At 43.8% G+C, this 14986-nt stretch overlaps 3 protein-coding genes across 7 annotated transcripts in view; 1 reads left to right on the top strand and 2 right to left on the bottom strand.

Moving 5' to 3' along the window:
* Positions 1-2357, bottom strand: part of LOC142885089 (myomegalin) — a 34298-nt gene extending 31941 nt beyond the window's left edge. Inside the window, exons 1-3 of the mRNA XM_076021219.1 lie at positions 2107-2357; positions 931-977; positions 764-831 (exon numbers count right to left, since the gene is read on the bottom strand). Of these exons, the coding sequence (XP_075877334.1) occupies positions 764-831; positions 931-977; positions 2107-2186 (195 nt within the window). The 5' untranslated portion in view covers positions 2187-2357. The remainder of the gene's footprint in view (positions 1-763; positions 832-930; positions 978-2106) is intronic.
* Positions 2358-5115: 2758 nt separating this feature from the next.
* LOC142885087 (uncharacterized) lies at positions 5116-10140 on the bottom strand. 5 transcript variants are annotated; one of them, XR_012926249.1, is made up of 4 exons: positions 8350-10140; positions 7273-7364; positions 6730-6745; positions 5116-5531 (listed from the first exon to the last, which is right to left on the bottom strand). XR_012926249.1 is itself a non-coding variant. In XM_076021209.1 (4 exons), the coding sequence occupies exons 3-4, from the start codon at positions 6421-6423 to the stop codon at positions 5254-5256; spliced, it is 549 nt and encodes a 182-aa protein (XP_075877324.1). In that variant the 5' UTR covers positions 6424-6525; positions 7273-7364; positions 8350-9557; the 3' UTR covers positions 5116-5253. The 5 variants fall into 5 exon arrangements, 3 of the variants coding, with proteins under 3 accessions (XP_075877324.1, XP_075877326.1, XP_075877325.1); XM_076021209.1 differs by lacking the exon at positions 6730-6745 and adding an exon at positions 6153-6525 and having other exon boundaries at positions 8350-9557; XM_076021211.1 differs by lacking the exon at positions 6730-6745 and adding an exon at positions 6153-6525 and having other exon boundaries at positions 8577-9557.
* Positions 10141-10154: 14 nt separating this feature from the next.
* On the top strand, positions 10155-13778 carry tm6sf2a (transmembrane 6 superfamily member 2a). The gene is made up of 10 exons (XM_076021208.1): positions 10155-10383; positions 11518-11621; positions 11715-11812; positions 11898-12001; positions 12091-12173; positions 12489-12613; positions 12850-12951; positions 13035-13127; positions 13205-13324; positions 13407-13778. The coding sequence occupies exons 1-10, from the start codon at positions 10292-10294 to the stop codon at positions 13614-13616; spliced, it is 1131 nt and encodes a 376-aa protein (XP_075877323.1). The 5' UTR covers positions 10155-10291; the 3' UTR covers positions 13617-13778.
* Positions 13779-14986: the final 1208 nt, after the last annotated feature.

Genomic DNA, 14986 nt, shown 5'->3' with positions numbered 1-14986 from the left:
CAAGCAATTATGATTTTCTAACATCTAATTTCCTAAGAAAACATAAAAAGGTTTATTTTCATGCTTTAGTTACAAAATCACTTTTACACCATTTTCTCTTTGCCACCTCAAAACCGCAAAAATACATATAAAAATTAACCAATCTTAAAAAAATAGATTGGCCACTGAAATTTTAACAAGCTTAACTTAATTCATCATTGTCATATCTATAAGTGTTCCTATTTTGTTTTAAAGAAGCACATATAAGATTAAAAAATTGTGGAGTTCAGGTCACGTCCAAGTATATCTACCAAAATGCTATCTTTGATCATGCATAGTCAGCAATACTTCATCTCCTCATAACATCCAACACTGAACCATTAGAATTGGGATCTAAACACATCCTTTTAAAAAAAACAAAAAAAAACCATCACTTTTTCACAAATTAGGGCGCCGGATACTGATGAGAAACCCTGAAGTGGGCCACCATGGCAGCCAGACACCAGGAGGGTTCAGGGTATTTTCCACCAGCAGCTTGTGCTTTTCGACCTCACACTGGATTGACAAAAACATTCTGCGGTATTGAATATCAGCGCGGCTTCATTTAAAGGATACTGATTGGGCCCTGCAGTACCAAGGAAGGAGACTGCAATCAGCTTGTCGTCTTGCAGAAACACATGACACCACAGGATGGCACTGTGGAGCGCGGTGTGCCGCTCACCTGCTTCGTTATGCTGAAGGACAATGAAGTGTCATTGACATCAACGGGAAATAAGAGGCTCACCTGCTCAAACTCCTTGAGTGTGTGGAGCTGAAGAGGAGGAGAGTTGTCTGTGTCATCACTGCACAAATCTGTGGAGAAGGACACAAACACACACAATCAGTCAATATAATGACAACACAACCACGGCGGGCGGTGAACCTAGATTTAATGCTTCCAGTGAGACTTACCTGTCATGTGACCAGCAGTCTTGGATGAAGCCTCTTCTTCCTCCACGCTGCCCAGAGAAAAACACAAGACACATTCAGCCGTCAAATAGGGCAAGGAGATTCCATCACAACCTCTTCGAATGTAAATTTCAAAGAAGAAAGATCTTGGCTTTCACGACAAAGCAGATGGCTCATGAAGACAATGAAAAAAAAAGCCAATTAGAGTGTCTCAGTAAAACATCCTGATCTCATTTACACCTCTATAGGGAACTGGGGAGGTCAGCAGGGAGCACCAGCAGGGGGGAGGAGAGATTTGGAGAGACAGGAGGAGCTGAGGGTCAGGGTTCACCTGAGTCTGGAGTGACGTTTAAAATGTGATTTGGGCAGAATAAGCACAAATCAATGATTGGCAAAAGTGACTGACGAGGCTTTTTATCCTCACCTCGAGCAACTTTGGACTCAGATGCGACTTCTGAGTGTTTCAGCCACTGGCTCTCACTCACACATAGACATGTTAGATTCCTCTAACAGCTGGTCATGGGCAAAACGTAGACATATGCTGCATGGCAGGAATTTCATCATGTGGTTCAATACTCCATCCCACATGATAGACCACCGACCATCACGGTTGCCCCCCCCCCCCCTCTTGTCATTACAGTGCTTGTCCATGTCCAAAAACAAGGGGAGTTTAGGGGAAAATGGATGACAGAAATTCATGCATTCATCACTGGCCTATTTCTTTCTCCAGCTCCATAGTGCCTCAAATGATTTTAGTGTTTAGCTGGGCCTCTAGCAAAATAGGCCAAACATTAGCTTGTTCCTGGTGAAGCTTTGTTTATTGTCATATTTAATCGACTAAAATGGCGCTGTGTATGCCTCTACAGTATGCACGCATTTGTGACCAAAGGGGGAGGAAAGCCGGTGGTCTGAGTTGCTTTGTCCACCGATCCTTGAAGCATGCAGATGGCGAGAGAGTGACTTCATGCAAGGCTGCAGCAGCGTCTTGAGAGCGGGACCGGGCCTGGATTAGCAACGACGCATGCAGGTATTAAGGAGGACAGAGGATGCTGTTCAACTGCGCACTGCTGTTCAGCAGCAGCAGCAGCAGCAGCAACCGCCGCCGCCGCCGCAGCAGCAGCGGATGTTTCGATGAACGCTACACACCGTGTCCTCTTTCAAAAGAAAGAGCCGCCTCACCTCTCGCACTCTCCCCAGATCTGCTCCGGCGACGATGGACTCCAATCCATAAAGGCTCTTTCCCTTCGGTCAGCGGGCATCCATGCCGCTCCGCCGTCAAATCACCCGTACATTATCCATATTGTTGTGTGTGTGTGTGTGTGTTTGTGTGTGTGTTCGGAAAGACAAAAAACCGCACAGGCGCGACCGACTTACCGTTCAGGTTTGGAGGAGGGGGCGTGTGCGTGCGTGTGCATGTGCATGTGAGGTTTATGCGCGCCGTCCAGGAAGATGAAAGCAGCAGTGCTGCCAATAACCCTATGCGACCGAACAGATCGAGCAGCCCACCACCAGCGCATACACGCTGCTGTTTCAGCAGTTTACAGACGACTTGCAACCGCATTTCCTTCAAAATAATGCTCAGCGTGCTCAAGTCTAGTTTAAGTCCAAAGTCACATTTTGGGTGGAAAAACTTTATTTATTTATTTATTTTATTAACTAGTAGATCACTTCAGAATCATTATGATCACATGGTTTAGAAAGGACTTTAGATTTCTTTTTTTGTTTTTGTCTGCAATGGTATTGCATTCGTTATACAGGTTAATGCAAAAGGCCACTAAACAAGCATTTCAGAGTGAGCACGGCAGGAAATCCTTACTACAACAAGGGTGATGATGTTGTGAACGCATGTGCCCAACATGACCCAGTATTTTATTTTTATTTATTTATTTTTTTGCCATGCCATTTGTTATACCATATAAGATGGCAGCAAGTAGGACTCTTTGGTACATGCAGCAAAACACTGTCCACACGTCCTTCCAAAAAACATCCAGGGCATCCAGCAGACCTCAATTTGCAGTTATCTGGTTAGTGACGTGGCTGATTAGCTTTCTTAAATCTATCAAGCTATTTGAAGATGGCAACACTGACTTGGAGGTCCAGCCTCGGTGAGTGTGGGATTAGTTAATACGATTGTTCCATTGTTTGCCCTGGCAGTCAGTGGCAAAGGGAAGTAAAGAAGGATCAGACTTTGTTAATCTTGTTGAAAGCAGCCCAACCAAGAGGTAACTTTCCCTCCGATTGCACTAAATGACTTTGCATGAGAGCTCACTAATCTGTGCTTACGCACACAAGTCGGAAGGATGTGGGCCTGAGTTAGGAAAGAGCACATTTAAAACATAACTATGTTCTCATTAAAATAGTTCTCACAAAAACTGTTTGTGTGTAGTCATTTGGAACAGAGGAACAACAACTATTTTGACTGAGGATGAAATAACTTCCACTTTTTTGTTCTCTCTGCTCTCCGCAGAGCTTTATAGTCACTTGGTTATTTAGTGACTTGCTGCGCATTGTGCAATGAATGAGATTCACATTGAGATAAAAGAAGTCTAAGTTAATCGTAGTGTGCAAACAAGAGAATGAGACAAATTGCAAACACTATGAAATGCTGTTATGATTACATCTATATTAAGGTGCTTTTTGATCATACTTGATTAATATAATATAATATAATATAATATAATATAATATAATATAATATAAATGCCCCGTGACCCTGAGTTCAGGAAGAAGCGAGTATAAAAAATGGATGGATGGATAATATAAAATAATATTTCAATCGATTTGTATGCTTGCAAATTAACTGCAGTAACACCATAAAGACACTAGATGTCGTCCTTAGACAATTACACAAGCAGGTGGACCCCCCAGCCCCCCACCCACTTCCCAAACTATCACATACCATAATACATTCCATTTTCCACCACATTCCAGTTCCAGTTAGATTATTTTTCTTCTTACTTTGAATATAGAAACACAAAACCCCTCTGCATCAGCATTAAGTCCTCTTCCCGAAGACCACTCGAGGTCCGCTCTTGTTTGCTTGATGTTCTGTTGTGATGAACCAGATGGCTGGAGCCTTTAAGAAGTCCCTGTCGACCACTTTGTTCTCCTCGGCCCGAGCCATAGCCTCCAGTTCAGGGGAGGTCTCGGGACACCAGTCCGCCACAAACTTATCCTTGGCCTCACAGTAGTTCACGACCACCTCTTCAGGTTGCTCCCCGAACAGCCAGTCTAGACAACAAAAAGGATGTAATGTTCAGAAGTGCCAGAGAGAAGCTCCTTTGTCCCCTGAAGTCCCAAGAAGTCCCAAGAAGTCTCAAGCCACTCACCTGCAAAGTCGTGTATGAGGTCTTTCATGAGGTGGCCGATGATTGCATAAAGAACGCCACCCATAATGAACATAGCCATGAGAAGGTAAAGGATGTAGGTGGGCAGGTGGACTGCATCCCTGGAGGGGGGTATGTAGCTCTCAAAGAACACCGCTCCATCCTCTTCCTTAAAACGAATCTTCAAGCCATCCCGAGGCACCTCCATTGCTGTCCGACTGCGGCCGAAAGTGCTGTCGGTGCAGAGAGCCCACCTAATGCCTGCGTGTCATTGCTGAGTCGATGAAATCCAGCGCTCGTCTCGCATATTATTCAAAATAAATTGTTATTCAACATGAAAAGACATTGAGTGGCATTAAGTCCAGTTTATTCCAAGAGGATATTTGATTTTGAAAGAGTATACAAGTCAAAATGTGCTCAACATATCTTCTCGCGATATAATTGCTGGTATTTAATATGGCTAATGTGCTATAATCCCTAACCTTCATTGCCCCTGACCCACCCAGGTATTAGACAGGTAAAATGGATTAGACAAGATGCAACAACACTGTTGTATCATACGGTTACAGTTTGCTGAACACACGGAAGACCCAACACCTAATGTGCACCTGAGCTTGTGTGACATACTGTCAAGGGGAAGCTGCAGGTTATTAGGAAGGCAGAATAAGGAATGGTGTGCTACTTCACTGAACTTTCTTGATGTTTTTCACCAAGCAGCACTATCTATCAGGCTGTGACTCACAGCATGTAATTGAATAAAATCTCAACCCTGACATTTTATTCAATGAATTTTATGCCCCACAAAGGTCTTGGCATGGAAGGGGGGAAAAGGCATCTATTTAATAATAACAGACAACATGGACTGGGTTTACACACGTTTAATACGTCATCAAAGTAGAGCAATAATTAACAAGTGTATTTATAAATCAGGGTGCCTTGGCTAGTACATAGCTGATACAGAGATGGCGCTGATCACTGCGGTGGAATATGATGAGCAGATTCAGAGGGAGGTGACGTATGGGCTCATGGGGCAGGCGAAGGTCACACTGTGAGCTGACATCCTTTTTTCTCGGGGGTTGGACAAAGCAAAGGCGCTCCTCAGAGGCTGATGGACAGCCGGAAGGTGGAAGCCAGGCAGAGTCCCGTCCTTCTCTGCCTCCATCCTCAGCCTGTCCTTCTCTGTCAGACTGCCGAAGATGCTCGGTTGCTGTTCTTCATCTCTCTCTTCTCTGCCCTCCTCTGAGTCCTCCTCCAGCAGTTTGGGGCCGAACAAACAGTCTGCCAGAAAAAACAAAACGTGAGGTGAAATTAAATAAAAACAAGTCTTCTCTCTCTCTCTCTCTCTCTCCCTGTGTGTGTGTGTGTGTGTGTGTGTATGTGTGTGTGTGTTTTGCAAGACGCTCTCCCCAGGACTTATCCATTCAGGTCGCACTCCATGGAGAGAATGCTATAATTCCCTCTGCCACAAGGGAGCCTTTTCAGACTATAAAAAATACCTGGATGATTCTATCAAGATTTTTTTTTTTATTAACTTTAGTTTCTCTCTGCAGTTTTGTGTGAGCTCAGGGGGAAAGCCTGGCTTGTCTTTATTTTTGCTCCTGCCATGGAGGTAAAAAGTGCAAAGCAGCATGGCGTCCTGGGAAAAGAGTTTTGCATGCACAGATAAAAAAAAAAAACCTTTGCATTAAAGCTACTGTTTCCATCCCATTGACAGTGGTAGGAATTCTGTTAGTGTGGGTGCAACTGTTAGGAAGGTCGCAAACAACACGGTCACAAAAATGGTGAGAGAAATGGGAAAGATAAACCACGAGTGAACCTGTGACAAGGATAAAAAAAGGTGGTGCAAACACGAACACCAGACTAATGGAAAGTGGTCACCAGTCAAGGGGGCGGGGTTACCTGCCAGGTCATGCATCAGATCTTTAATCAGGTGTCCCACTATAGCATAAGTGGCCACTACAACCAAAACCACCCCGACCAGCACATAGACCACGTTGCGCGGCAGAGTTATGGCGTCTCTGGCTGGAGGACTGTAGTCCACAAAATAGGCGTCCTCCTCCTTCCTGAGGGGCATCTGGAGGAGCTGCCGATGCTCAACCAGCAGCCGTGTGAGGATCAGTGGCCCAGCTCCTCCCGACACGTTCAGGGACACGGCGGGGCGCTCGTTCATGGTTCACAGTCAAGTTTTGACGGGATGATACTCTTTCAGGGTGACGGGTAAAGACTTTTTTTGTTTTTGCTGCAGATGCAAAGCGGAAATGCACTGTGGAAACTTGAAAAAAAAACGGGAAGGAACAGTAAGCTTGCATGTTTGCTTGTTTTTTTTAAAAGCAGTTTTAAAGCACCTGAAGATGTCAGGATTGATGACAGATGGAAATGACACGATGGGTTCAAACGTGAGAATACGTTCTTCTGTGAAATGTGAGGCACCGAGTGTGCCAGTTCTCCTAATCTTTTGTCTAGACTTAAATCCCACCATTCCTCCTTCCAGTCTTTTTGGAAAGGGGTCCCGGGTCAAAGCATCCGCGGAGGCAGTGAGTGTGGGACAGAGGAGAGGTGAATATAGGACAGACAGAGGTAATAGGATTGGCTCTGTCACAGGACAATATCAGCTTTCCATCTGCAGGGATTAGAGATACGAGCGAAAAGAGGTGGACAGTAATACGTCAAAGAGGCTTATGGTCCTCCATGACCACATTGCTTTATGGATATTCTACGCTTTAAATTTATCTTGAGCAGAGCAGAGCCACATTTTTTTAAATAAATAATATATCCTATAAATAAGAGGGGATCATAACAGAGCAGGCTGTGGCATTTCAGGAATAAATCTGAGATTTCCACACGATGGAAAATCACACTGAGTAAAAATAAACTAGCACTTCACTGTAAACATCTTATGGAAGGCTGATATCAAACAGCTGAAACAGCTTCTAATAAAAATGTACGAGAAAATGAACCAATGTCAATGCAATGGAGTATGAGTATGTACAACTTCAAAAAGACAAATATGGCTCCTTACCTGCTAATGGAAGCCTTGAACAGCTCTGGAGAACTTTTGTCTGACTTGTCAATATAAAGACTTCCAAATTGTTGTTCTACACGTTGACAGCTCTGGAGAAAAAAAAACACAGCAGAAAGTTAATGCCAAGTCATCAAAATGCTTACCTCAGTGCCAACTCGGATGAACCCGTACCATGAATGCTTTGTCTCTAGATGAAAATGCTGCTAGAAAGTTAAAAATAAATAAATAAATAAATAAAAATGTTTTATCCTCCCAGATCTTCTTGCTGGAGCATCGCTCCCTTAAGCTTTCGATTCATTTTCTGTTGCCTTAGAAACTTTAATAAACTGAGACACGAGAAACTGCCATTCTATGAGCGTGATCGCAACATTGGCAAAGAGGATGAACCAAGAAACTGGGTGCAGGCCGTAGTAGAAGACAGGCGTCATTTTGTCCGGATGCTGATACAAAAGCCAACCTGGAAAAAACAAAAGCTGAAATTGAGACCGAAGAAATGGATCAAGAGGAAGAAGCTGAGACCCTTTCGTGTGTGTCTATGTGTGTATGTGTGTGTGTGTGGGTGGGGATGCAGCTGTCTAGGAGAGGAAATGCTGTCGGTGTCAGGATGAAGGTGTTCTTCGGTAATCCTTGACAGGATTTGTGCGGCGAGAGTTGCCGTCACCAGAGGCATTGTGTTCAGTTGAGTCAGCAGGACGGAGTTCAGACGGAGTTTTAGCCTCACAGCTCGAGCTTCTGATTAAAAGCCACAAACACTGCAAGCAGTTTGCTGGGGAAGCACCATACATTTGATATGTTATAACATGCAGCCTTCTAAAAAGTTCTATTGTAGAACTAATAATTTTTTACAGACTGAACTGAATAGAGTCTGTGTCAATGACAAGCCCTTTGACAAAATTCCACTGCACTTTATAAAGTTCAGTTCAATCTTTTCATTCACCTTCAGCTGTAACTGTAGTGATAAGCATATCATTTAAATTCTTAACAACAGATGTGTCTGCAAATTCAATGAAAACATGGGATCTGGGATTATTTCAGAGTCAATCTGTACATTTCAGCTATAATCCAGTATGTTACCTGTGCTGGCGACTCCTTTCTTTATCCACTTGCAAGATTCATTCAGTTCAGTAAAAAGAAGTTTAGGGGAAAAAATGTATTGTCCGCATCTTCTCCTAGAGCAGTATCCACAGGAAGCACTACAAGCTGAGCTGCACTTACACACTAGTCCTAAACCGAACACATAGACACACAGTTGTTCACTCAGTCCATCTCGGTGGTGACCACCCCCCCTCCCATCCCCTCACCATATTAGGCGGGGGTGACCACCTTCTTGGGTTTGTCTTCTGGCTCCATCATCCACTTAAAGTAGGCATCGCCCAGCAGGAAGCTCCAGTAGATGATGGTCAGGGAGGTGTTCACTGTCACGATGCCGATGATCAAAGGATGCAGCATGGTGGGTGGAATCTGTGTCGCTCCCTTTAAAAAAAAACACCCTCACCAGTATGTGTGGCGTGCTGGTGAAAGGCTGGCCGTGTGATTGAACAGCTGCCTGCCTGCTTCTCTTCTGTCCGAGTGGACTTCCCACCCCTCGACGCTCTCCCTTCCCACTGGCCACTAAGTTTCTGCGGCAGCATTAATCCTCTTCAGCCGCTTTGTTCCAGAAGATAAAGTTGTATTAGATGTAGGCTCCACAAATGGTGTTCATCCAACGGATTCTGTTGCGTAATCACCGGAGGGAAAGGGAAGTAGAGTGGCCTCGTGTAAACAGGAACCACTCAGATATTAGACCAAACAGCTCTGGATGCTAGAGGTGACTGAAGATACAAGCTGCTGTTAATGACATCATTGTCAGTGCAGAGGAGGAGTGCTCTACATTCTGTCCTACATTTTGTTCTTACATAGCTTGAATAACATCTATGACACGGCAGGTCTGACTAAATGGAGCAAATTTGGAAAAATTTGTTAAACATGAGTCCACAGTCCACCGATTTTTTGGGGGGGGATTCTAAAAGGTTTTGTGAAAATGACATAAAATACTGACAAAACAAAAAAAGTATTTGAAAGTCAAACAAAACTTTTGGTGGAATCTGCCAGGAGCTGCAGATTTTACAATATGTTCTTTCTTTCTTTAGTCTTACCCATCTTTAGTTACCTTCTTTAGTTATTAACCAATTGGAAAGATATAAAACGACCTGTGACTGGAGCTGAGTCAGAAACAAATCACTAGTTAGGTACTACAATATTTTTTGTTTCATGATCATATGGCTGCTGTGGTCTGCTGTTACAATACAATACGATACAATTCTCAAAAACACCCAGAAAAAAGTTTTAAAAGACAACTTAAACTGTGACAATGGATCTGACTTGCTAGAAAACATAATCTTCAAGATGAACTTTAACATCTCTCTCATATATAATCCACAGTCTCATCACGACCTGAGACAGAGGAGCCCTTAATCTCTTGCCAAAGAGGACAGATGGCTCCATAATCAGACACGAGAGGACACAGGGGGCCTTTTCCTCAGTCAAACCTCCACCAGCATCAACACGTCGGCACAAGTTTAATCCACAAACTGAGTGTGTCATTAGGCTGCGCAGGACCCAAAAAGGAGTTGGTCCTGAGAGGGACATTATCAACTCCTCCACCAGGTGGCAGTGTTGAGGGAAATTCAACCCTGAAGCTTGAAGAGTTCAAATTAAACGATCTCATTGTCATTTTTTCTATATGAAATATTGAGTCTATTTTACACCCTGCACATGTGCCCTTGTTTGCAGCCACGCTGCCCCTGACTTTGTCAGACTCCTGAAGTGAACTTTGACTCCTGACTGATTACAGCATTGCAGCATTGTGTGTCACAGATCAAAAGGCCACTGCTGATACTCTTTGTATCCACCTTCTAACCTCCGGTGTTGGAGACGGGATCCTACCATGAGTCGCTTCTTGTGCCAGGCAACATTTTAGGCAACATTTCCTATCAGGATTTCTTTGGAATAGCAAGTTGTTATTTTTGTTGTAACTATGAAGCCGCCGGTGGAAGTGTGTGTGTTCCTGCTCTCCCTGCTGGCACCTGGAGTTCTCTACACCATGAACAACATCCCAGCTCTTCAGGAGTGAGTCTTTTGTTTGCACGCAATCTTTTTCCTGTTCTTGAACCTAAATTTTGGCTTCATTTCAGGCTAAATCACAGAGGCAAATGATTAAATTTAATCTGTGACGGACACAGGCTTGGGAAACTGCTTGTGTGAAAAGCAGGGTTTTAGGCGAGGGTGTGTTAACCTAAAGTAACCCTGTTTAAAAGTTAGAGCGGAGGTTCTTAATTCCCGCGTGGAGAATTAGATTCACTTAAGTCAGGGATTTAAATTGAAAGGAGGGATTAAATGAGAGTTTCCCCTCAGAGAATAAACAAAGTGATCGTACTGGCCGTCCTGAATGTTCGAAAACTAAAACCTAAAAGATGGGACATCACCCACATTCGTCTCTCAGCGCTCTTGATCCATACAGATTAAACTTGAAAAGTAGCCTCTCAGGATTAAGCTGTAATTTTGTTATGCTGACCGTACTCTGACCTTAAACTAACCCAGCGCTAGGATAGGGCAACCTTCTGTTTAATTCAAGCCCAAAACACCACAGTGTCAACCTGCAACTGGTCCCAAGCAGTATGTCTGTCTCTTTTGTTTTGTTTCGTTTTAGCTTCAGAAAACCGGCCTTCTACTTTTCTATCAGCTCACTGACTGATTGCAGAGGTCAGCACATCAGAACCATGTGTTTAAGGTCGTAAAATTAAGATGTGGAGTCTGAGTGTGCGGTTTGAGTAATAGGGTCAAAGTTCAAAGCATAGTGTCATGGGGAAGCAGCAAGTTAAAGTAGGTCCACTTTGCATTTACATGAGAGATGAATTACTCCAGGCCGACAGTGGATTGAGTCACATATCGCTCGTGGTTTTCCGTCTCAGTAAGAATGAAATCAAGGTTACATTGGACTAAGGTTAACATTTGCCCATCAAGCTACGCTTTCCGTATCTTGACTAGTCATCGGCTGTAATGCCGAGCCCATCAGATTGTTTCAGTGTGATAGCATCACAAAGCTAATCAGTTCATTATCACATAGACATAGACAACTATGGCACTCCAGAAGCTGGAGTCATTGTCTGTGTAGTACCTTCAGGAACAAACCAAATAAAACTACAAAAGCAATGAGTCATATACCACACTGTTTAAAAATTATACTGTCATGTGACTCCTCAGACCTCTTCCTATCCTGGGTATGGGAATGGTCGTCCTGGGATGTGTCCTCCTTCTTCTCCTCTTCACCGTGAAAAACAAGACAAAACTGGACCCTTTGTTTTATGGTTCGATCAAACGCAACACTTCAGATAAGCAATGGAGACAATCTTGTTCTCTCTCTCTCTAACTGTCTATTCTATTTGCATGTGTCTGGCCAGTGTTTGCTGAGTTCTCCTTCACCTGCATGGTGGGCCTGACCAACGCTCTGGAGCAGAGCGGCTTCATCTCTGGCTTCATGGGCTTCTACATACGGCAGGTGTGATGAGCCACGCACTGCTGAAACAGACGTCAACCCCACAACACCCACAGTGTCTCTGTTAACTCCCAGCCTTTCCCTCCAGGGGGAGCCTCATCTCAGCTCCGCCTACGGCGTGATGATGTCATACTGGGAGGGCGTCGTCCACCTTGTCCTCTTCCTCACTATTATCCATCGCATGTTGAATGGGTAAGCTGGGACACAAACATCATGGTTGAAGTCATTGTGTCTTCTATAAAGAAAAACAATCCTTTAGAATTTTGCTGTGCTTTGTGCAGGAAGTCCTACCGCAGCCTGGCTCTGCTGTGGGCAGGCTCCTCCATCGCCCACCAAATTGTTCTAATCCCGGGCGTGCTCATTGGTGAGAGATCCTCAGATTTGATGCATTAGTGTTTTCATTTAAAAACTAATGATTTAAAGATTTGCGTCAAACATCTTTTGTAGCATGCATTCCAGGATTAAATTTATCGACTCCACATTTTGCTGCATTCTGTTTTTATTTTGTGTTTTTTTTCTGTAACTGCTGTTGTTAAATTATATTATTACGCTGAAACTTGTTTTTTTAAGCCTTGTGAAGCATTTCGTGAGTCCTCTCTGTTTGAAGTGCTTTACAAATTAAATGCTTGCTTGTTTTATTTGTAGCTGCCTTCTGTTAATGGTCTCCCTGTCGGTGCAGGTAAATATGGCTCTAACATCCACCTCGTGTTCTGGAGGAACGTCCCGTTCTTTGTGGCGCCTTTCTGGGCTGCGTCTGTGCTCTTCAGCAGGCCGAGACAGATGCCGGTCATCACAGCCGACAAGGTCAGTGTGTTTGGAATATTGTCTGATTCTGCTACTCAGGAGTCAAACAAATATGAAAGAAAAGTTAATGAGATCAGTTGGTTAGTGATGATTCACATCACTAACCACACTAACTAACCCCCCCACCCCACCCCCGGCAAAATAAACATAAAACATGCAGACAGAAGACTTCCTAAAGACTATCTGAAGTGTTTAATAAGAAGCCATATGCACTGAGAGTGTCCTGTGTTGAGCAGATTTCGATGGAGCAGAAGAAAGGTCTGCTGTCCCGACCTCTGGACCTCCTGCTGTCACTTCTGTTACTGGGAGCTGCAGCTTTTTGTGTCTTTCGAGGATTTGTAAGTAAAAAAAAATAAAACAGGACTTATGGATGAGTGCATTGTCACAGAGGTATGACCCTCCTCCTCCGGCCCTGCTCCAGGTTGTGCTGGACTGTCCCCTCGACACCTGCTTCACCTACATCTACCAGTACGAGCCCTACCTCAAAGACCCCGTGGGCTTCCCTAGGGTTGCGGTCAGTCTGGAGAAACACACTCAGCCACCATCACCAAGACAATTCTTCTTGCACTGAGAACTCCTTGATCTCCACAGATGCTGGTGTATTTCTTCTACGCTCTGCCCCTGCTCATTGTCTTCATCTACGGCCTGAGGACGCCAGGATGTGGCTGGATGCTGGACTGGACCATCTTCTTTGCAGGGGCCATGGCTCAGGTAAAACTCTACCTCCTGATAGTTTTTCTAAAAAAATAATAATAAATAAAAAACTCAACGTTCTTCTCTGCTGTTCCTCCAGACCCAGTGGTGCCATCTGGGAGCATCACTGCACTCTCGCACTCCCTTCACGTACCGAGTCCCAGCGGACAAGTGGTGGCCTGTTACCATCCTCAACGTCCTGCTCGCCACTGTGCCGACTCTGCTGGCTCTGCGCTGCCACAACAACCCGGCTTATTTCATGAAGCCTGTTCCCAAGGGGCAGGCCAACAGCGAGAAGAAGAAAAACTAGACGGCATACATCCACTGCAGGGATGCGCCACGCCGAGACAAGGCCAGTGCCTGGCGGGGATCCTCAATGGTGTGCAAAACTGCTTTAAACACAAACATTTGTGAGCGCCGTGGAAATCAGAAATTGTCCTTTGTCTCAGTGTCGACAAAAGCAGCATCAGCAGCAGCATTCAACTCTGATTGAACACAGCCTGCATAGGTTTAGGTGACTACCTGGTACTGGTTCTATTTATTGCGACCTGGATCATTCTTGTGCGCGACAAACGAGAGATGGCTGTGACTTAGACTTACAACTTTAAATCCAGTTTTGAAGTTACTTTGTCAGAGAGGTAAAGGAAGGTTTTGCTTAAGCAAGGAAGTGAGATATTTTCCCTGGAGTTCACAGGGTGACCCTGCTACTTTTCATTTTTAAATGAATGTTTTTTCTGTCATTTGGATATTAAATAAAAAAATAAAAAAACAGTTACTCTCTAGTGTTCATGACTGATTAGAAATGAGCACCATTGTTTGAAAGCTGGACCAGCCTCCCTGCTTCAGTTGTGTCTTCCCACAGTTTTCTCAGTCCAAACATGATCCCAGCCTTCTGTGCTTGATCAAAGCATTTATATCAGTTGCTTCCTCTACGGTTAAGATTCACGTGGTGACAACACATTTTCTGAGCTTGTGCTCAGAAAGTCAACACAAGCTTCTCGTCAGTGGACATTATTCTCCACAGCTGTAGATGTCACTGTGCCCCCAGCTCGTGTTGACCCAGTTACCTCTGATCTGGAAATGATAAGAGTTAAACTCTGGATGTCGGTGAGCTGCTGCACAATGACCAAGTGACACAGCTCAGCTGTTGATGGCCCCATTATTTATGTTGTTAACTTAATAAATAATTTGGGTGCTAAAGAACACGTTGAAGAACCAATAACATTTAAAATTAATTGAATAAATATTTCCCATTTAAACCCCACTAAGTTTGAGCTGTAGATAAAATATTAAACACAACCTGAGGCTGAACAAGCAAGTTGGCAATTTATTAGTTAATTTATCAGTTAATGATAAATTAGTTGATGATTAATGATAAATGCATATTTGTTTATTTAAACAAATATGCATTTATCATTGATTGCTATTAGAATGCTAGATCTATAAAAATGTAAACATAAATTCTGTCGGAATGATTAACAGTAATATAAACAGCATTAAACATGCATGTTTATGTGTTACGTAAAGTCAGTAAATGTTTCTCTTTCACTTGCTATCAATGAGAATGTGAACATATATAACATACATGAATCTCTTATCTTGGCCAGATGTCAGGGGACGACCCACACTTTCCCACAGCAGCCCAAACAGGGGTCTGCTCAGTGCTAGGCAAGCACTGCA

The sequence above is a fragment of the Nelusetta ayraudi genome, unplaced genomic scaffold (assembly GCF_046127955.1).
Source record: "Nelusetta ayraudi isolate G7.1 ecotype Tasmania unplaced genomic scaffold, CSIRO-AGI_Nayr_v1 ptg000011l, whole genome shotgun sequence".
NCBI lineage: Eukaryota > Metazoa > Chordata > Actinopteri > Tetraodontiformes > Monacanthidae > Nelusetta > Nelusetta ayraudi.
Note: the sequence above shows the minus strand (reverse complement) of the source record. Positions and strands in the feature narration are given on the sequence as shown.

What these genes read in the sequence shown, in the direction of transcription:
- LOC142885087 (XM_076021209.1), bottom strand. Translation starts at nt 6,423, where the DNA reads ATGAACGAGCGCCCCGCCGTGTCCCTGAACGTGTCGGGAGGAGCTGGG. An exon ending in TCTGATGCATGACCTGGCAG is followed by an intron (nt 5,532 to 6,152) that starts GTAACCCCGCCC and finishes TTTTTCTGGCAG; the next exon opens with ACTGTTTGTTCGGCCCCAAA.
- tm6sf2a (XM_076021208.1), top strand. Translation starts at nt 10,292, where the DNA reads ATGAAGCCGCCGGTGGAAGTGTGTGTGTTCCTGCTCTCCCTGCTGGCA. An exon ending in ATCCATCGCATGTTGAATGG is followed by an intron (nt 12,002 to 12,090) that starts GTAAGCTGGGAC and finishes TGCTTTGTGCAG; the next exon opens with GAAGTCCTACCGCAGCCTGG. An exon ending in TTGCAGGGGCCATGGCTCAG is followed by an intron (nt 13,325 to 13,406) that starts GTAAAACTCTAC and finishes CTGTTCCTCCAG; the next exon opens with ACCCAGTGGTGCCATCTGGG.